We start from the raw sequence: 22,476 nt of genomic DNA, 5'->3' as shown, positions 1-22,476 counted from the left end.
AGTTCTGTTACTGCAGGGTAACACCTCTCTTGAACTCATACACAAGTTACCAATAGGCTTCTAGACTCAATTCAGCTAATGATCTATATCAGTGTTTCTCAACCTTGGCAGCTTTAAGAGGATTGGACTTCAACTCCCAGAATTATCCAGCCAGCATTGCTTTAAGGTGCATGGATTCAATTCCCAGAATTCCCCAACCAGCAGGCTTTAAGATGTCTGGACTTCACCTCCCAGAATTCCCTAGCCAGCATGCTGGAATTCTGGGAGTTGAAGTCAACACATCTTAAAGTAGCCAAGGTTGAGAAACACTGCTCTACATAATTTTATATGGCAGAGGATCTGGTTACATTGGACCCTGCCTTGCCAAAATTGAATTTGTCTGTCAAGGGAAGCATCTCAGAAAGTTCTGTTAAGAGTCTCTGCCCCCTTCATGTGAAATCATAGTTCTTTTAGAAAACATTTGTTTTGTACATTCATCTTTGTAATAAACATGTTGTCAAACTAGCATTGACCTGTGTCCCATCTGAGTCTGTACCTGTAGTGTATGCTGGCATAGCATACACATGTGACAGCTGAATAAGGAGGCGCGGAGCTGGACAGCTCTGTGCAGGAACAGCGTTCGGTGGGAAAGCCGGATTTAAAGGGATTGGCTGCCCAGCCAGCGGGAAACCTGAGTTTAAACCTATTGGCCAGGCATTCACCTGGTCAGGTATAAAATAAAGCAGGTAACCTTTGTTCCCCAGTTCTGGACCACGCTTCCTCCTAATTAAGTCTTTGCACGCCTGAAGTCTGAGTCTCTCTGATTCCCGAACCGCCACAACAGTACCATTCCTGAATCCATGGCAGTCCCACAGGAGAATCAGGGCTTGGAGGTAAAACTTCAGTTTTTGGCAAGTTCTGATGAAAAGGATCAGTAGCAGCCAACGGGAAGGACCTTTTATCGTTGGAGAGTTGGCTACTCAGGTGGATGTACTGCAGAATGAGCAAAACTTTCCATACATCATATAAAAACTGGAATTATGCAGTTTTGTGGTCCTCATCTTGCCAAGAGGTTATGGTCCAAGAAGTTGTCAGGATGCCAGTTGTATTCACAATGAATATTACAAAATAGCAAACTTATCACATCCATTACCATCATTTTTGTCTGACAGGTTCAGGCAGCAAGAAGAAAGCTTCAGGACCCTGTGGCCATCTAGGATCCTTGACTGCTCTCAGATATGCTGTGGTTGGTCTCTACTTGCTGGTGTTCCTGATCTTTGTGGGATTTTTTATCCTAGCAGGTAAGAATCAGACCTATATTGGAGCATCTGCCTGTACAAAAAGTTCCAAAACCTTTTGTGGAGCAGGAATAATTTGTCTTCTCACTCCCGTCTAGCAAACAGATTGGTATTGGCTAATAAGAGGACATTTAAGTTCCACTTGGTTTAGCATAGGAAATTGGAGAAATGGTTGCTGATTCAAATAAATTGTGTACAAACTGGGTTATTATTATTATTTTTTGCTGCCCCTCTCCCCTATAAGGTGAATCTGGGTGGTTTACAAGTTATTAAAAATATAATTAAAATATTAAAACATTAAAACTACACCAATTATGATTTTAAAGCTATACTGAAACCAGAACCAAGATATCATAGGAGGGGGTTGAGATCTTATCCTGTCAGCTACCTCCAGAGGTGAGCAACCCCCTTGGAGCTCCAGGCCAGTTTTAATACCCTTCCAGAAGCCAAAAGAATGGGAGTAGTTATCACTGCTGGTTGTAGTGTGCTCCACAGGGATGGAACCACAGTGGAAAAGGCTCTTCTCTTTGCACCCACCTGCTGGAGTTTCTTAGCAGACTGGATCCGTAGCAGGCCTCTTCCATTGGAATGAGTGGGATGAGCTTGGGGAGAGATGGCGTCTCAGATACCCTGGTCCCATGCCATGTAGGATTTTAAAGGTAAGAACCAACAGCTTGAATTGAATGTGGAAGAAAACCTGTAAACAATGCAGCTCATGTGTTATATATGCAGTCCTAGGCACTCCCAGGACTGTGCACACTGCTACATTCTGCACCAGCTACAGCTTCTGAATAGTCTACAGGAGTAGTCCCATGTAGGGCTCATTGCAGTAATCCAGCTGAGAGATGACTAGGGCATGAGTGACCATGCACAGGGCCTCAAGGTCCAGGTAAGGGGGGCAACTGGGGCACCTGAGGTTGCGCAAAGGCTCTCCTAGCCAAGACTGCCAGCTGCTCTTTGAGCAGGAGTTGTGAGTCCAAGAGGACTCCCAAGTTGTGCACTGGATCTGTCTGCGGTAGTGCAACCCCATCCACAGTTAACGATGATAAGCACTGATATAAGTCAAATTTATATATTTCTGCTAAGAATATGGGCCCTAGCACCAAAACCTCTGGGACTCTAAATATTGCATGATGACCCATTGGAAGAACCAACTTGCAGTTTCTTTTATTTCCCCTTTCCTGAAATCTTATTCCAAAATACTGTTAAGGACATAGAGACATCTGTTGTTGCCACTGTGGCATTGGAGCATTAACAGTCAACATTTTGACAAGCACATCACAGTAAAGCCCAAGCAGAATTCAGAGCACATATTGTGCACATTATTATAAGCTTCCTCCTTCATCTTAGAATAGTTTGCCTCAACCCTACCATATCAAGAACAGTCATCAGCATAGTGTGAAGGGAAAGAGTGTTGCTGGCCAAGCTCTATGCCAAAGCAGACCCTTAGATCAAGACTTGGCATCTATAGGCATGTGCTGAGGCCAATGCACTAGCAAGATTCATGGATGATTGCAGCACAGTAGCTGACATTTGATATTAAATCTGACAATGACAAGTTTGATATTTTAACACACTACAGTGGGCTGCTGATCTCCCCAACAGTGTCTGTCTTGCTCTTTCCTTCCTGCCAATATGAGCCATGGATCTTCTGCCACCCCAGAAGCTGCCCAGTTATGTGAATAAAATTAATAAACAGGATCAGAGAGATAACAGCCAACAGATCATGAGGATATAGAGAAGCAACCATCTATGAAAAAATTCCTCCATGCTAAATTGTGGTTTGTTTACTGAATAAGTCATGTGAAACCATATGTCATGGTTCACAAATGAAAATACTAGGTCCATGCAATATGCTATGCCATCAGGTTTCTTGGACAAAACTGAATTGATGTGCACCACAGAGTGCAATGTATCTCAGTCCTATTTCATACTAGCTAAAGACACCATTTTCTGGCCCAGATAAACCATCTGTTCACAACACTGTTCCTTTCATCTCTGCTTTTGCTTCAAGGTTCTTGATTTTCATTCATGTCAGGTCCAGCCTGTCACCTGCTATGTTGGGGTTACAGCTCACAGTATTCCCAACCAGGTTGGAGGATGCCAGGCAGGGCAGATTAATTCAGGCTGTTTTGACTCCAACAACTCTTAGCCGATGTAACAGAAATGAAGGTGATAAATATCTCTGGGTGTCATTTCCTCTATGGGTTGGCAATGAATTGCTCAGGTAGGACTGCGACCAAGGTAGTTGCTTATTTTCTCTCCCATCTTTGCAGGCCAGCTAAGCATTATTGGATGGCCATGTTGTGGCCAGGTTTCTTGGGCTCCCTTTTCATTTGAAGGATTGGTCTCAGGTGTTTCCTTTCTCTTATGGAAACCCACCGCTTGCCTTCCTGCATTCTTCCACATTATACAACCAACTTATTTCTTCCTTTAATTATTATTCTCTATTGCACAGGTGTCAAACTCGCCATGTCATGTGACGTGTCGTGACATATTGCGACTTTTTTTGCATTGCCGGAGCTGGGGTGGACACGGCCTGTGGGCCGGCAGTTTGACACCCCTGCTCTATTGTGAAACTTCATTTGAGATATCATTGCATTGATTTGCCTTATCCATGAAAACTCTTGGTATTTTTGAGGGACAGTGCTGAGCTGAAAGACAAGCTGGCACCATCTTCTATAGCCAGGCTGGCAACCAAACCTTATTTCAGTTCTGGCACTTTTGTTCTATAAAATCTGAAAATGGCAGGACAGATTAAGGTATACACCGTTCTTTTTTATTCCAGTTATTGTCTGTTCTTTATCATTTGCTATCTCAGGCAGTCTCCACACTCTGCCTAACACTAGGACCGACTCTAATTCAATACGTGTGCCTTCTTAAAAATTCATCTAGTTGCCCTTGCTGTGGAGAAAGTGACCTAGAAAGGCCTGCTGACTTAGATGGACTTATGTTTAAAGAGGGAGAAAGATTTGCTATCTTCTACTTCTACCTTGTATTCCTTCTCTGAAAGTGAGAGTCCCACCACTTTCTTGACAATCATGTAGCGGGCTGGGAATCCTATGTTGTAAGCAGGGCCCTAGGGCAGGGGTAGGCAACTTCGGCTCTTTTATGACTCATGGACTTCAACTCCCAGAATTCCTGAGTCAGCTGACTCAGGAATTCTGGGAGTTGAAGTCCATGAGTCATAAAAGAGCCGAGGTTGCCTACCCCTGCCCTAGGGGAGTCCATTGAGATGGCCACAGTTGTCTATTTTCTTGTTTTTTCTAATCATACCTGTTTTAATGCTGGGCAGTTATGTAAACAGCCAATTGTGAGGTTGTAGTAGGGAAAGAAATAAAACAACAAAGCATGTAGTATGTCTGCCTAAAGATTTTCTCCAAGCAAAGCATATGAAGCAGCTAGCTAATTTGGCAAGCTGTTCTCTGTGCATTCAAGGTCCGGGAAGCAGCTGTTCAGGATTTTCGGTCAGAGTGGCACTGGATGGAGGTTTGGTGTTAATTCACTTCCCATCCTAATCTACCACTCAGATTAACAGCTTCGTTTTTTTTCCTTAATGGAGTAATGAGAGGATGAGGGTAAAATGTTCTCCACCTTGGTGTTACTGCCAAAGGTGGCTTTTTTGCAACATCTGATTGCAATCAGAATCAAGACAGGAACTTTCCCCCTCCTATGAGAGATTATTATGATGCCAAATTGTTATTTTTGTGTTTGCTTTTTCCCTCTCTCCCACCCCACTATGATTTCTCCCTTGAGGATGGTAAATGAAATTAAATATGAAAACATCCGCCCACCCACCTCCCTAAAAATACTTCTTCCAGGGCGGAGGATGAAATTGCAATGTGCCTAGAATAGAAGGCCCCATTTTCCTAAGAGGAGAAACATGAGCGTGAATCACCAGCTAAGTCATCACAGTGGGTTTATTTAGACTTGCTATTGAAATATGTAGAATTGAAAGAAAAACTCTTTTATAGTAATAGCTAGACTATATTAGCATTCTTCTCAATCCTCATAGACATACCAGCTGGAACTGATTGGTGTAACATACAATCTCAGACAACTGAAGTTGCAAAAAGCTGGCCTAGATGGTTTGGTCCATTTATCTCAGCACTGCATATCTAGTTTCAAGGCTGCAGAGATCTTTTCCACCGCACTAACCTTACAGGCTGAAAGGAGGAGATCTAAGAACATCAACTTTGAAAAAAAGGTGACTATGTGGCCATTAGCAGAAACTAGCCACAGTGACTCTGTATTCAAAGGTAGCATTTCAGTGAAGAATTGCATCAGAAAATGGGGATGTTCTTTGATATTTAGCTTATGTGTTTCTCAATGCCATTTAGTAAATTGGCCTCTCTGACCAAAAAAATGTAGGACCTGGTGGTATTACGGCCATTCTGAAAGGGAAAACCAGATGAACAAAATCCAAGAAACATGATATGCATTTCAAGACTGTTCCAAAGTGATTCATCAGGTCAGTTGGGATTGATTAGAATCATGTGGTTTGACCCTCAGAATAGATACAGTACATGCTGTGGAAATTATCCCAGCTGGACAAAGAACTCATATGAGATAGCTCAAGTTTCAAGAAGCCTTTATCCAAAGTAGGAGTCACCTGTCCCAGTAAACAGCTTACAAACTAGTATACGTGATCCCAAATAAAGGAAATCAAAGAAGGCTGTTGACATTGTACACTGAAATAAAACTTATCTCTGTATTAAGAAACAGGAGATTCCTTGATCAAAAGTGAGTTACAAATATAAAACATTTGAATTATCCTTGGCCAATCTCCAGCTATACTGGGAATGTGCCTCCAGAGTTCTTATCCAGTTTGGCCACCAACAGGCTGAGAAAAGGACGGACTAATCCAGAGTCTCCTTACTAGGAGTAGAGAAATCATAGCCATCAGCTCTTATTCATTTGGCTTAGTTGGTTAAATTCATTTCTTCCCCATCTCCCACAGGGAGGGTCTTCTCAGGGTGCCACCGGTAAGAGATTGCCGGCGGACGACACCCAGGGATAGGGCCTTCTCAGTGGGTGCGCCTGCCATTTGGAACCAGCTGCCAGTGGAGCTGAGGACTGCCCCCGACCTCCGTTCATTCTGCCGGGACCTGAAGACCTGGCTCTTTGAGCTCTCTGGCCCAGGCTGAGAATTAATCTTAATTTTAACTGGGGTTTTATTTATGCAGGGACGAATATAATTTTTTTAATTTGTTTTTAACTTTTGTATCTTTGTTTTTTAATCACCCTGTAAACCGCCCTGAGTCCTTTGGGAAAGGGCGGTATATAAATGTAATAAAATAAATAAATAAATAAATAAAATCTCTAGACAAGAAAGCATAGAATAGGAAGTAGCTGTTGTTACTAAGCTATATAGCTGAGGAATCCTCAGCTTCCTTCTATGTTCCTGACAAGTTTAATTCTTTCATTTATGAGTGCTCTCTACACTTCCCTATCTTGAGGCCAAATTTCACAAGATAGCAGCAGCATTTTGGGAGGGTACTTCCAAGAATTAACTCTGGACAGTCTCCATGCAGGGCATTCTTGAGCAAAAAGCCTTCCTGGAACTGAGCATATGGATGTTCTTCGGACTGATTATGTATCTGAAGTTCTGACCACAGTGTGTTTACTAAAGGCTCTGGCTGTAGATTTCCTTGTTCTTTGCCCCTTTGGGACAAGGGAGGAAAGAAGCAAACAATTGTACCATTTTTCCTGTCACTTGGAGTAGAAGGGGAAAGTGGTAGCACTCTGATCAATTTTACTGCAATCAATCAATCAATCAATCAAAACCTATCTTTTTTTGTCCAAATTGTATTTACAAATTGCAAGAAAATCTTAGCAAAACATCTACATATACTAAAAAAAACCTTACAGAAGTAACAAAACAACCTTTAAACTTTAAACATCTGTTCATTGTTCTGTTTTCCCATTGATGAACTTGTAAAAAAGTTGTACTCTCCATTTATTATTCCATTAATGAACATTAAAAAAGCCACCAAGCTTTTCATCATTCTACTGACAAACTTGCAAAACTACCCCAAATGACTATGGAGAGTAGTGACTGGGATTCGGGACAGAGTAACCAATTGGAGTGGAGTCAGGCAGATCACTCCTTTGATAGCAGCAGCGTTTTTCCTAAATCTCTTCCCTAAAGACCAGCAGTCCCCAATCTTTCCTGCTCTGTGGACTGGTGGGAGTGGCAATGGTGGTCTGGGAGAGGGGATGGTTTTTTGTGTGTGCTGCTTCTGCTTGCTCGCTCGCCTGCCACTTGCATGGCCCAGTTCCCAATGGACCAAGACCTGGTACCAGGCTGGTACCAGTGGCACTATTTTTTCTCTCTTCTCTCTAATTTTTGGAAGCTGCCTGGACAAGAAGCCCTTGCAGTTTTCTTGCCAAGGATTGCCATTGCCCTCCTTCTTAGGGCTGAGAGAAAGTAACTGGCTCAAAGTCACCCAGCTGGTTTTGTGTCTAAGGCGGGACTAGAACTTTTAGCCTCCTGGTTTGTAGCTTAATGCTTTAACCACCCCAAGGCAAGGTGATTTTCACTATTTGTTTAGAAGCAAGCGTAATAATGGAAACCAACTCTCCATAGCTATAGAAAAAAGTGTGACATCATTTGAACGTGAAAATCCATTTTGTATCAAAATAAGATACAACCTTGACAGCACAGGGACTATCCTGTCCTTAAATAATTATGTATGTTGTTACAGGAGAATCCAACATAATAAAATCTGTACTTTCATGACTCTCACTGCTCCTTTTATGAATATTTTTATTGGAATCATTCAATATATTTTGGATTGTCCACAAAGAAATCGGATGCAATTCTGCTTCCTCCAAAGTACAGCAGTGTTTAAATAATCCTTGATTAAATGCAGTGTGAAACACAACATTGAGAAGAATGAATGAAATTGTTTCCTAGCACCCATTCCTTTTGTCCCTGCCCTTCCCCCCCAAAAAAGATACATGTTAGCAGAACTGGGAGGCAGACCATATTTTGATAGTCTCAGCTGTTTTTTGTAGAACATTTTCATATCTGTCCTAAGCAAAATAGATAGAATTATGAAGCTTTGCATCAGCCCCTAACAATGTTGCACAATGTTCATCAGATCTAAATTCATTTCCTGATTTCCTTTAGGATTTAGGTGGCCATCCTTCAACACTGTTTGTAATGCTGCAAGAAATGGGGCATATATCCTTTGCTTTAGAAGCAATAACTTGTAAAAACAGAAATAAAAGCTACAAACAGAGGCACTTCAAAAGTAGTTAGAGAAGGAGAACCCACTGTCAATCATAACAGAAAATATTTGAACAATAATAGTGCTTTCCAGTAGATTATTTTTGCAGCAGCTGGGGTGGGCCTACCCATTGTTTGAAATAGTTCTTAGAAAAGCAGCTGTAAACATGAGCGCAGCCTTAAGCAGTATTAGCATCAACATTTGAGTAACCTTTGAGACACAACATTACTGAGTCTTATCAGCACTGAAATTTGTTTGAAATTCAAAATGCTACAGAAAAGGTCAACAGACCATGGGTCACCACACTTTTGTGTACCTTTGTACATAGATATTCTAATCTATATTACAGTTGTAATCCAAAACTGGTGGGTTGAATACTGTCCAGCTATTCTCAAGAACTATTCTGTAGTTGTGACCATAGAACAGTTTCACACATCATTGATATAAAATTAACATTTCATATTTATTTTCATTAACTACGCCAACATATTCATGTTCAGAAATAGCTTTGCAAATACTGTACATTAGAATGGATTTCATTTAATTTTTATTAGGATTAATGCTATTTTAATTTACTTCATGTTATAACTATCCTAAGTGACAGAGAATAAAGTTTAAACTTAATGCTTAAAATTTAAGGAAGGAAGGAAGGAAGGAAGGAAGGAAGGAAGGAAGGAAGGAAGGAAGGAAGGAAGGAAGGAAGGAAGGAAGGAAGGAAGGATGGAAGGAAGGAAGGTGTTTTTTTTACTGTATTGGGACACTTTTAGGAAATTACCAAATAACATATGACTCCAAGTATAGTTATATATAAACACCTTAAGTAGTTATTATTAAATATCTAGCCATGTCACAATCCATTGTTTGGTCTGATTTCTTTTAGTTAAATATACTTCTGCTGATTGTTATATAAATTCAGAGGACAGCTATTTGTGCAACATGTTTGGCTTAGATCTGATCCCACAAGTTAGTTAAGCCAAGGGGCCTCTAATAAATGTCAAGCCAATTGGATCCCAAGGGTAGATCAAATCATTAACAACAATTCACTGTTATTTCATTTATTTTTTAAAATAAGTTCTTTGCCACTTCATAAATTTTCATCTGCATATTTGGCTAACTTGTTAAATTTGGTTTATTTTAAAGGAAGCAGTATCTAAGCAAAATCTGTGATCTCTCACAAATTTGGTTGTAGGAAAGCAGTTAATATGAAATTTCTTCTCTATTTTCTATTTGTATTGAGTAATCTAACTGCTAAGCCCAAAAATGTTAATTAAACTTGACATTGCATAGAAAGTTGGTCCTATTATTAGGTAGAATAAAGACAGAATAAAGGAGCCACTTTATTCTGGGTTACTTCTACCAAGCTCTGCTGTTTTTTGATGCCCTTAAAAGTCCTGCATACTAATTGTTATGTATTGAGCTTAAGTGTAACACCACCTGGTAAGCTGGAGCTAGCTAATGGTTCCCAGCAACTCAGACATTCCGTCTCCGGTGCTGCTATTGGCTGCCCCTAGGTGGCAATGGGTTGCTTTAAACCTATTGGCTGCCACCTAGGGGCCAGGCTATAAATTGCTGCAGGCTGCAGCTCAGTTTCTCAGTTCAGATCCTGCAAGCAAATAAACATGACCATTGCTGAACTCACTCGCTTCGTCTTCATTCCTGCACAATGAACTCACTACACAACACTGGCGACGAAGGTGGGATCCTGCTTCTCTGAAGGAGCTGAAAGTCACTAGGGGAGAGGGCAGCGCATGCCTGGTGGGAAAGGTATTTCCCCCCCCTACGGTCGGCTAGCCAGACACGCTAGCAACCACGCGCTCAGTGGATCAGTCCCTGGGCATCGGAGAAGCAGGATCAGAAGATGCAGGAACCAGCCAAAAAGACCAGAAGAATGCCCAAGGTCGGAAGGCTGCGAGAGTTCGACATTAAGCGACCAGAAGAATGGCCATCTTACCTGTCCCAGGTTGAAAACTACCTCCGGGCAAACCAGGTTGCAGAAGATGGACTGAAGGCCACCACGCTGCTCTGTGTGCGGCCCAGCAACATTCGATCTGGCTGAAAACCTGTTCGTGCCAACGCCACTGGAGACAGTCTCCTACGCAACTTAAGAAGAAGCTCAGAGAACACTTCCAGCTGAAGATGTCATGAACTTTATTCTCATACCCATACATCTTTTAGTGGTCTGATGAACAGCAAAATTTCTTCTTTTATTGGGGTTTTTATTCTTAATTATAAGCCATTCAGAGTTTGGTTTAAAATGGGTGGCTATACAAATCTTTTAAATAAAATAAATAAATGATCTGGTCTACACTATACGCTCCTTACCAAACATAAACCTGCTTTTTGGGGGGAAATTGAGTGCTTTTGAGTCAATGTTGTTCACAAATCCTGCAGGATTTTTTGGCAAGGTTTTTTGGGAGTGGTTTCCCATTGCCTACTTCCTAAGGCTGAGAGAGAGGGACTGGTCTAAGGTCTCCCCAGCTGGCTTTGTGCCTAAGGCAGAACTAGAACTTATGATCTCCCTGATTTTAGCCCGATGTTTTAAACACTACATCCATTTTGTTCATTGTCACCTCTTATATTCTTTCAGTCAGAATTCTGCCAAACATCTCCAACAACATGTGTTATGTATGTGTACACTTTGAGAGCAAGCAACTGCATTTCATTTTTAATGTGTGTCATTGTGCCCACAGTAAAAAATAATAAAGGTTATCTATCTATCTATCTATCTATCTATCTATCTATCTATCTATCTATCTATCTATCTATCTATCTATCTATCTATCTATCTATCTATCTATCTATCTATCTATCTATCTATCTATCTATCTATCTATCTATCTATCTATCTATCTATCTATCTATCTATCTATCTATCTATCTATCTATCTATCTATCTATCTATCTATCTATCTATCTATCTATCTATCTATCTATCTATCTATCTATCTATCTATCTATCTATCTATCTATCTATCTATCTATCTATCTATCTATCTATCTATCTATCATTCTTAACAGACTTTCTGCCCTCCAGTTTTTGCATTTTCTCTTTTTACCTTTCTCTTTATGTAGAACAGTAATATATTCTTCTAATTGTTAGGACCAACTGCAGCCTTTGCACACATCTTAAGGAAATCACAAAGTCATTCCAAAAATGAATCAAACTCATATGATAACATTTCTCCGTGCTTGCTTCCTTTTCAGCTTTCTTACAGCATTCGCGTTTAATCATTTATTCTTATACAATAATATTTTTCACAATGTTTCAGTGCTTTCTTTAACCTACAGTATCGCTATCATTCCTGGAAAACTAAACTTCTTAAAATTATCCTTCCAGCATTCCTTCACTTTTTGTCTAAAATAATTTCAATGCTTTTGTTTGTAATTCCATTCACTCTGCTGGGTGACCTTGTCTAGCCCTTTTTAACCACTCCAAAAACATTTATTCATTTCCATTAAAATGATTCAGTGTTTTTCTGCCTCTTTCAATTTCAGTTGTTCTTTGACTATATTCTAAGCAACCATTGTTTCTTTACAATATTGCAACACTTACATGCAAGATTTTTCTCTTCTGCATTGTGTTTCACGTCATCATTCCACCAGTCTTTTTTATACTTCCCATTAGTGTAATGCCAGGCATTTCTCTGATTCTCTATAGCATAAGTCTTCTTATTCTGTTCCAAACAGCTTCTATTTTCTCTTTCAAACCCTTTTATCCTTCATTGATTTTCTCACTCTTTCATCATAAACCATGAAATAAATCATGCTTTTTTACTAATTCCTTTCCCACTCATATGCACAAATACAACAATATTTTAATCATGTTTTTGAAATGAACATTCCCTTTCCTAAGTAAATACTCATCATCATTGTCATACATTCTTGAATCTGAGAAAGTCTATTCCTTCTATTCTCTTTTTTCTACCCACCATTGACACTACCTAAGAGTTCCCCACCCCCCAACATGGCAGTAATTTAGAATGTTTCAATTCTAGTTCTTTTATTATTAATATTTAATTTAATTTTTAATTTAATTTTTTAATATTTGTATACCGCCCTTCTCCCGAAGGACTCAGGGCGGTGTACAGGGCAAGAATAAAACACAAAGCTACAAAAATTAAAAAGTAATTAAATACATGCCCAACAATAAATACATTAATAAAACCCCAATAAAGTGATAGTAAAAACCCCACCAATCCCCCCTCAGGCCAGGCCGGCTTGTTCGAACAGGTATGTTTTCAGATCGCGGCGAAAGGAGCGAAGATCGGGCGCCGTCCGGAGCTCAACCGGTAACTGGTTCCATAGCTCCGGGGCGCCCACAGAGAAAGACCTCCCCCTGGGGGCCACCAATCTACATTCTCTGACCGGTGGCACCCTGAGGAGGCCCTCTCTGTGGGAACGCACAGGGCGGAGGGAAGTTGACGCCGGCAGCAGGTGTTCCCTGAGGTACTCCGGGAGTATAATATGCAACTATCATCAATTTATTGATTGCTAGTTTCATACACACCTGTAACAGTCTAGATAATGATATATGAGGGCAATCATATATGAGGGCAATTTGGAAATAATCATCCATTTGGTTATCAATGACAGAGACTCACAGATACAGAACTTTTATTATACATGTTAGAAAACTACAGCATTACATTATTTTTTGCCATAATCGCCATTCAAATTGAGGTACTTAATTTGAGGCACATCTTACAAGGTTTGAAATTTCTTAGTAGTAGTCACTCAGTGACAAATCTGGGCTATGGGGGAGGGGGTGATCAAAAATATCCCAACAGAACTGCTTCAAAAGTTCTTGGGTGTGTCTAGTGGTGTGCGGGTGAGCATTATCGTGAACTAACACCATACCAGCAGTCAGCATGCCCCAACGCTTGTTATGGATGGCTTATCTGAGTTTTTGTAACGTTTCACAGTAGACTTCTGAATTGATGGTCGAACTATACTCCATGAACTTCACTAGCAGTACTCCTTTGGCATCTTCACATTTGGTGGGATTTTCTATTGCACCACTTCTGCTGTGGTGTTGGCTCACAATAATGCTCGTCTGCACACTGCTAGACGCACCCAAGAATGTTTGAAACATTTCTGTTGGGATGTTTTTGATCCCCCCCCATAGCCCAGATTTGGCACTGAGTGACTATTTCTAAGGAATTTCAAACCTTGTAAGACATTATGACAAGTGCCTCAATTTGAATGGTGATTATATCGAAAAGTAATGTAATATTGTAGTTTTCTAATGTGTATAATAAAAGTTCTATATATGTGAGTGTCTGTCATTGATAACCAAATGGAGGTTTATTTCCGAATTGCCCTTGTATTTAATCTTTTCATTCATAATTAAATCTATATCTTCGTCCTTTTTCTGTATTTGCAGAATTCTTGTCTGAAATCATGTGTGTTCTTATGTGTTGACTGCAAAACCACTCATATGGCCTTCTAAAGACTATTTAACTATTGTTGGGCTTTAACAAGGCAATGCAGGCATATGGTACATCCAACCCCATCCAGAGCCCTTTCAAAACAATTTTAGTAGCCAAGTATAATTTCCAGTTGGAAAAAAACAAATCAAAAAAGGGGAAAATGGTTCCTTCGTCTAATCTGGGGAGAAGGGACAAGGGAAGAATTCCGAAATAAACATGTTAATCCAAGAAAACATTCCAAACCACAGTGTCGAGGGGAAAACTTCATAATTTCACTCAGCCATTTCAAGATAATTGCCTCATCTCACTTCTCCCTGGCCAGGAATTGGCTGTCAGTGTTGGATGCTTTTCTTCTGTCAATAGTCTCTGCTGGTTTAGCCAATCTTGAACACTTTTTACATCAACAGTTGATGCCTACATGGACAAACACGGCTAGTCTTAGATGCTGCCCTACATCATAGCTAATCATATCAGGCAGAACAGCACCTGCAAGGGAGAGATTAACAATCCACAATGCATATACAGGCTTTCAATCCATTTTTTCAGCCATTCAAATCTATCTGAAACTATGTCCTAAAGGTACTTTTTCAAAAGGCAAGTGGACTTTTTTCCCCCTTGAAGATGTTTCACTTTTAATTTAAGAAGCTTCTTCAGTTCTGACTGAATGGTGGAGGATGGAAGGATATAAATTCCTTGCAGTCATCTGGTTCTTAGCTTGGACTTAGTTCCAAGAAGCTTGCACACCCATTTGCACACTTCAGGTGACCCTGAGGGCACAGATAAACCTCCAAGTGGCCTCAATGACTCTCAGAAAGAGTGCTTATGACCAGATAACTGCAAGGAATATAAGTCTTTCCATCCTCCACCATTCAGTCAGAACTGATGAAGCTTCTTGGATGAGAAGCAAAACATCTTCAAGCAAAAACAAAGTCTAGCTACCTTCTGAAAAAGCACCTTTGGGACAACCATAATCTGGATGACTGAGAATCTCCATAGATATTTGAAATTATATCACTAAAATTCAGTAGCAAAGCACTAAAAGAGCAGCACAATTTCCAAATTATTTTTACCGGTGACTCTAAAACAATGTGTAAACTGTATACACCTTGACAAATCTTTTAAAAGAAAATAAAGTTGCATTTACATGAAAAAAAATATCCTGGAAACCATTGGAGGCCTATAGGTTCAACATCATTGTGTCATTGTAATAGATTGCCAGTTTTTTTTTTACACTTATGGGCATAACCAATATAGGTGTCACATAATATTGTGAAGGCATTAATAAGAATTTCTTTAACCCTATGTAAATGATTTTATTAAGGTATGTGGAACAGATGAGCAGCAAATAAATCTAACAAATAAAATCTAGGATGGTTAGAACTTGAAAGTGAAATGTTTCCAAACTAGGCACAGAAATGAATTTGTAAAGATGAATCTTGGGATAATAAAGAACCAAAACTTGTTCCACATAAACAGCTACTTGGGCTTGCCAGGAAATCCATCTACAGCTCTACATCAGCCGATTGGTCTGCTGGCACTTGTAAAAGAAGAAAGATCCCTTCCTTCACAAATTTAAAGTATCTTTCAGCAAGCCAGTGCTGTGCAAATGGGCTAGATTGTACACCCATTATGACAGTTTAGGAATAATGGGAGTTACAATCTAACAATTCTTAAGGGTCCTAGACAGGTTGAAATATCTGAACCATATCCAGAGATACCTTGTTAATAGCTTTCTATTTTAAAGGCAACTTCTTCTGATTCTGCTGTTAAGACTTTATCCTCACAGATGCATAGAGGCCTCAGTTCCAGAATGTCTGCAATAGAAAACAGAGCTGCAGTGATAATTACATTTCTTCTCTAGCTCCTTGTTCGATTACTTGGTGCTGGATATCAATGCTGGAACTTCAAAATGAACCCCCCTTTTTTCCCCCCCCAGCAGAGTCCCAATAGCCAGAAAGATTTTTTTTATGTTCTTCCTTGAAATAGGCTTCAAGTCCAATTAAAAAGAAAAATCAAAAATAGGAAGGTTTATTTTCTTTTTGTCTTCTGTCTAGTCCTGTTCCAGTAAAGATTCTCAGTTAAACCACCCGTAATTCCAAGACTCTAGTTTTGGGCCAAAGAATGTGGAAAGTGTGAGGCAGTTGGGAGGCTGTGTTTGTGGGCCAAAATAGAGTAGTGCTTCAAAAAACATGTTGAGTTGTTGTTCATCCAAACTTTCCTCACCTTGCCTGTCCTTTTTCTTTGCTTGCCATAATAAATAAATAAATAAATAAATAAATAAATAAATAAATAAATACATACATACATACATACATACATACATACATACATACATAATGTCTGGATATGGGCAGAAGTGACAACAGAGAAGAGATTAAATATGATGAATGGCTTTGTAAACAGCAACTCTATAAAGTGTGCAGCTGGAATACGGATGGGGTTTGGCTTGCTAAAGGATTCATTTATTTGTTTGCAGAATGATGGCTAACTGCCCTGCTCAGATCCAAAATAAATGCAGTTGTATGTTTTTATTTGAATTGTGAAGAAGGATAATGTTCATAATTTTAAAGGCATAGGGATTTCATTTGGAGATATAGAACTGCTCTGCACTTGCCTAGTTCCCACAACAAACTAGGCCTATTACTTAAGCTTAGGTTTAATGTTTGGTTTTAACTGAGCATGTTGTGAGAATGCAATCTTTGTAGACCTCTACATCTATCAGTGTTTATGTGCACTCCCACCGGACTTTGACAAACATCAGTTTGCCTACAGGGGGAATAGGTCGACAGACAATGCCATAGTTACTGCTCTACATTCTGTAGCAAGCCATCTGGAGAAACCTGGAAGTTTTGTCAGGATGTTTTTCATTGACTATCGCTTGGCTTTCAACACCATTTTGCCGTGCATCCTTATTGAAAAGCTGACTGACTTGAATTTTTCCTCCTCCATCTGTGATTGGATTAAAGACTTTCTAAGGGACTGGCTACAAACAGTGAGGATCGGGTCTGTTTCATCCAACCCCCTGAAGCTTTGCACAGACTCGCCACAGGGCTGTGTGCTTGGCCCCTACCTGTACTCACTGTACACATATGATTGTGTATCATCCGACCCATCCATTGCGATCATTAAGTTCGCAGGTGATACCACCATAGTGGGTCTTATTACATGTGGAGATAAAACAGCGTACAGGGGAGGTACAAAAACTATCTTTATGGTGTTTAGAGAACAACTTGCACCTGAACATCAGCAAGACAAAGGAGATGGTGCTAGACTTCCAGAGGAAAAGAGAGGAACCTGCCCCACTTTACATCGGGGGACGGGGGGGCTGTGTGGAGAGACTCCTCCTTTAAATTTCTGGGAGTCTACCTCTGTGAAGATCTTACCTGGAAAGTCAATACAACCCAGGTGGCCAGAAAGGCCCAACAGAGTCTCCACTTCCTCAGGGTTTTGCGGAAGTACAGGGTAGAACAGGGGTCAAACTGCTGGCCCGCAGGCCAGATGCGTCATCCCAAAACTGCACCCAACCCTTTGCCGGCAACAGAGAAAAAGCTCTGATACGTTGCGTGACGTCATGTGATGTTGCGAGTTTGACATGTCTGGGGTAGAACAATGGCTAATGACGTTCTTTTACAGGTCTACTATAGTGTCTTCTCGCACTGTAGTGTGGTTTGGTATGCTGGCCTGACAGCCGCAGATAGGAATATATTACAGAGGGTGGTGAGCACAGCACAAAACATCGTGGGCTGTCCCCTGACACCACTAGATGACATCTCCAAGGCTCACTGCCTTGGAAGAGTGAGGAAAATTCTCAGGGACAACTCACACCCTGGTCAGTACCTCTTTACTCTCCTACCATTGGGTAGGAGATACAGCAGTATAGCCAGCAGTACCAACAGGCTGAAGAACAGCTTCTATCCATGGGCTGTCAGGCTCTTGAGCAGGAAATAACTTTATGTATGATTGACTTGCAAGGCCGGTGTGTTGTGCAATTAGCTCACATGGTGTAACAAGACGGTGGGTTTGTTGTCACTGTGAGTTGTGGTGGGGGAGGGCACAAAGGGAGGCTCAGCCAATCTCAATGTATACATGTTGTACTTTGCTAATAAACGTTCATTCATACATCTATCAGTGTTTACATGCACTGGCAATAGCAAGGAGTTGCTTTCTTATTGCTACTGAGTAATTTTAGGTGGTGATACCTGGAAATGGGATACTGCATAATGAGCTTTGGTGCCTCCTTGTCTTGTGGCTGATGCATGCATATAAACAAAACTGTCCTTTACTGATTAATTGCCTTCAGACAACATAGATAACATGGTAACTGAATCAATTTATTTTCTATATACTATATACTAACCATTCGGATGGATTTGTATAGGATTCTAAACCACACACACAAACACACAAGCCCTAAGAAAATCCAGATACCAGGTCTTTATCTGGGGTGAACTATAACCAATTGGGCTGTTGATTCATCTGGGATGCAGCTCTCTCTGATTTCAGGGGATTTTCAAACACACTTCCAGGTTTGCTACTTGAGATTCCGAAACTAAAAATGCATGGAAGCAGTGACTTTGTGTATGCAAAAATTATTCTGTCCAGCTCAGAACACTTTCATTGTTAGAGTCTTCCCCAAACTCTTCTGAGTGGCAACTTTAAATTCATTGTTAACGAGTGTTGTCAAGGACTGAACCTGAAATCAGAGCTGTTGCTCATACAATACCATAGTTGTGCCATAACCAAGTAGGTCATACTTTCTATAACATTTTTCAGATTGTGCACAGTAAAATGGAAGACAGATACATTCATGAACAAACATAAATTGCAGAGCATCTATGACATAAATTGCAGAGCATCTACTTCCTTTTTCTTGCTTTTATAAACAAGCTCCTTTTTCACAAGTTCAATAGTCATGCAACTTCCAGACATTCTGTGTTTTTTTTCGGAATTCAGCTCTTTTGGCTTTCTCACTTCTGTTTCCATTCACATCCTTCTGCCTCCTTGTAGGGATGGAGAAGAGTTCAATTTAGTGCTACTTTCAATTTTTTTGAGTCAATGAATGAATTAAAATGTAGTTGGCTTTGAAAATTAAACTTTCCTAAATATGCCGATGTAATTCACTAATAACGTAATGGATTTGAGATAAAAATGAGATGACATGGTCTTGGAAAGAATATTTTAGGGAATTGTGTGGGAATGATAGTGATATGTTGAACAATAGGAAGGGAAATAAATGTTAAATGCTACTGTCCAAGAGAAAAATAACAAGGAAGTCATAAATGTAATGTAACAATGTTGACAAATACTATAACATATTTTGTAATTTGAAAAATGTGATAATAGGGGATGTGATTTACTTTTCGGCTGGCTGTACAATTTGTTTGGCTGGAGTGTGAAGATTGCATCTCTGCAAGAATGCTGTTATTGTTCCCCTACACAAACAGAAAGATAGCAAGAATGAATGAAACGCTGTGGGAGAATTAGTTTGCTAAGTGTACTTCTTTTTGGCTGGGAACCCAAAAGAGTGACATGCCATAATGCCATAAGGAGTATGAATCTGAAAATTAATGTATCAAAAACCAAGGTGGTTGTGAATGACAAGAAGATGGGATTAATGATTGCAACGTATGCATAAATGGCAAAAAACCAGAGTAAGGACAGTGGTACCTCGGTGCTCATCATTCATTGGTTCTGAGAGGCATGATGAATGCAAAAAATGATGAGTACCAAAACAAGTTTTTCCCATAAGGAGTCACAAGGCAGCCAACACTGACAAGTTCTAGCTTGTGCATTGAGTACCAAACAAACAATGAGTACTGAGATGAAAATTTCACGTCAAAGTGAATTGAGTACCAAATTCAATGGGTTTCAAAGTAGTCAAGTACCAAGGTACCACCATATATAAATTTAGGTACTCTGTACAATGTTTACTGAAGATGGGAAAATGGATGGAAAAACTTTTAAGTTATGCAAATGCTAAGGGATAATAAGTAGCTTGTTTTGAGGAATGAATGTTGAAAGAAGCAGATATGGCTGTATTTAGGCATGTACAGTCTTTGGATTGGAGTATCAGGAGAGGGAGACTGATAATAACAGTATTGCACCATCAGCCCCTCCCCCTGTCCCAAAGGTGCTTTTTCCAAAAGGCAACTGGACATTCTTGGTTTTTTTCCTTGAAAACTTTTCGCTTCTCATCCAGAAAGCTTCTTCAGTTGCCTTTTGGAAAAAGCACCTTTGGGACAACCATGTCCTGATGTATAGACCTAATAGAAGAGGATCTAATAAAATCTAATCAAGAAGAAATGGAATTGTGCTCTATATAAGAAATAACTATAGTTCTATAGAACAAAACAGTGATGAAAACCTCAAATGCATTTGGATTAATATAAAAGGAAAAAGGTATGACATTGCCACTGGTGTATATTACAGGCCAGCCAACCAAACAGAGGAAATAGAGGAACATTTTACTAATCAGATAGCTAAAGTATGTAGGAAGCACACCACAGTGGGGGACTTTAACTACCCTGACATCAACTGAGAAACAAACTCTGCTCCTAGTGGAAGATGAAACAGGTGCCTCAATAGATTTATAGTGTCGGGAAAATAAGAAATGATAATATTCTTCATTGGTCATACTACATCTGGACTAATATGCTTACAATAGTTCTAAATGATCCCATTTTTTAAAAAACACACACACATGCAAAGGAACTGGAAAGAATACACAAAAGAGTGGAAAAGTTCGTAAGGGGCTTGGAGACATAATCCTCTGAAGAACAGTTAAAAGAACTAGGTATGTTTAACCTAAAAAACTGAATTCTAAGAGGAGAAATGATAGCAATTTTCTGATACTTCAATGGTTGTCACAGGAAAGAGGATGTGAATTTACTCTTAGAACCTGAAAGTAGGAACAATTGCTGTTGTGAGCTGTGAAGTCGTGTCCGACCCATCGCGACCTCATGGACAACGTTCCTCCAGGCCTTCCTGTCCTCTACCATCTTCTGGAGTACCTTTAAGCTCACGCCTACTGCTTCAGTGACTCCATCCAGCCACCTCATTCTCTATTGTCCCCTTCTTCTATTGCCTTCAATCTTTCCCAGCATTAGGCTCTTCTTCAGTGAGTCCTTCCTTCTCATTAGGTGGCCAAAGTATTTGAGTTTTAGCTTCAGGATCTGGCCTTCTAAAGAGCAGTCAGGGTTGATCTCCTCTAGGACTGACCGGTTTGATCGCCTTGCAGTCCAAGGGACTCGCAGGAGTCTTCTCCAGCACCATAGTTCAAAGGCTTCAATTCTTTGGCGCTCAGCCTTTCTTATGGTCCAGCTTTCACTGCCATACATTGCAACTGGGAAGACCATAGCCTTGACTATACACACTTTTGTGGGCAGGGTGATGTCTCTGGTTTTTAAGATGCTGTCTAGATTTGTCATGGCTTTCCTCCCCAGGAGCAAGCATCTTTTAATTTCTTGGCTAGAGTCTCCATCTGCAGTGATCTTGGAACCCAGGAAAATAAAATCTGTCACTACTTCCATTTCTTCCCCATCTATTTGCCAGGAATTGAGAGAGCAGGATGCCATGATCTTGGTTTTCTTAATGTTAAGTTTCAACCTAAATTTTGCACTCTCCTTCTTCCCCTGCAACAAGAGGCTCTTTAGTTCTTCTTCACTTTCTCCCATTAGAGTGGTATCATCTGCATATCTTAGGTTGTTGATATTTCTCCCGGCAATCTTAATTCCAACTTTGATTCATCTAGCCCTGCCTTTCTCATGATGTGCTCTGCATATAAGTTAAATAGGCAGGGCGACAGTATACAGCCTTGCCGGACTCCTTTCCCAATTTTGAACCAATCAGTGGTTCCATGTCCAGTTCTCACTGTTGCTTCTTGTCCCACATATAGGTTTCTCAAGAGACAAATAATATGGTCTGGTACTCCCATCTCTTTAAGAACTTGCCACAGTTTGTTGTGATCCACACAATCAAAGGCTTTAGCATAGTCAATGAAGCAGAAGTAGATGTTTTTCTGGAACTCCCTAGCTTTCTCCATGATCCAGCATATGTTGGCAATTTGATCTCTAGTTCCTCTGCCTCTTTGAAATCCTGCCTGTACTTCTGGTAGTTCTCGATCCACATACTGCTGGAGTCTAGCTTGAAGGATTTTAAGCATAACTTTACTAGCATGTGAAATGAGTGCAATGGTGCGATAGTTTGAACATTCTTTGGCACTGCCTTTCTTTGGAATTGGAATGTAAACTGATCTTTTCCAATCCTGTGGCCACTGTTGAGTTTTCCAAATTTGTTGGCAAATTGAGTGTAGCACTTTACTGCATCGTCTTTTAAGATTTTGAATAGCTCAGCTGGAATACTGTCACCTCCACTAGCTTTGTTGTTGCTCAGCTTTTCTAAGTCCCACTTCACTTTACATTCTAGGATGTCTGGCTCGAGATCATTGACCACCTCATTGTGGTTATTAGGGACATTAAGCTCGTTCTTGTATAGTTCTTCTGTGTAATTTTGCCACCTCTTCTTAATCTCTTCTGC

General features: G+C 40.2%; 1 protein-coding gene across 1 annotated transcript in view; it reads left to right on the top strand.

Annotated features, from left to right (window-relative positions):
* SCARA5 (scavenger receptor class A member 5) overlaps nt 1-22,476 on the top strand; it is a 120,583-nt gene that overhangs the window by 32,535 nt on the left and 65,572 nt on the right. Inside the window, exon 3 of the mRNA XM_081322813.1 lies at nt 1,152-1,280. Within this exon, the coding sequence (XP_081178939.1) occupies nt 1,152-1,280 (129 nt within the window). The remainder of the gene's footprint in view (nt 1-1,151; nt 1,281-22,476) is intronic.

Source organism: Vipera berus (genome assembly GCF_964194415.1).
Source record: "Vipera berus genome assembly, chromosome: 1".
Taxonomy (NCBI): Eukaryota; Metazoa; Chordata; class Lepidosauria; order Squamata; family Viperidae; genus Vipera; species Vipera berus.
The sequence above is the reverse complement of the archived record's forward strand: the minus strand, read 5'-3'. Positions and strand labels throughout refer to the sequence as shown.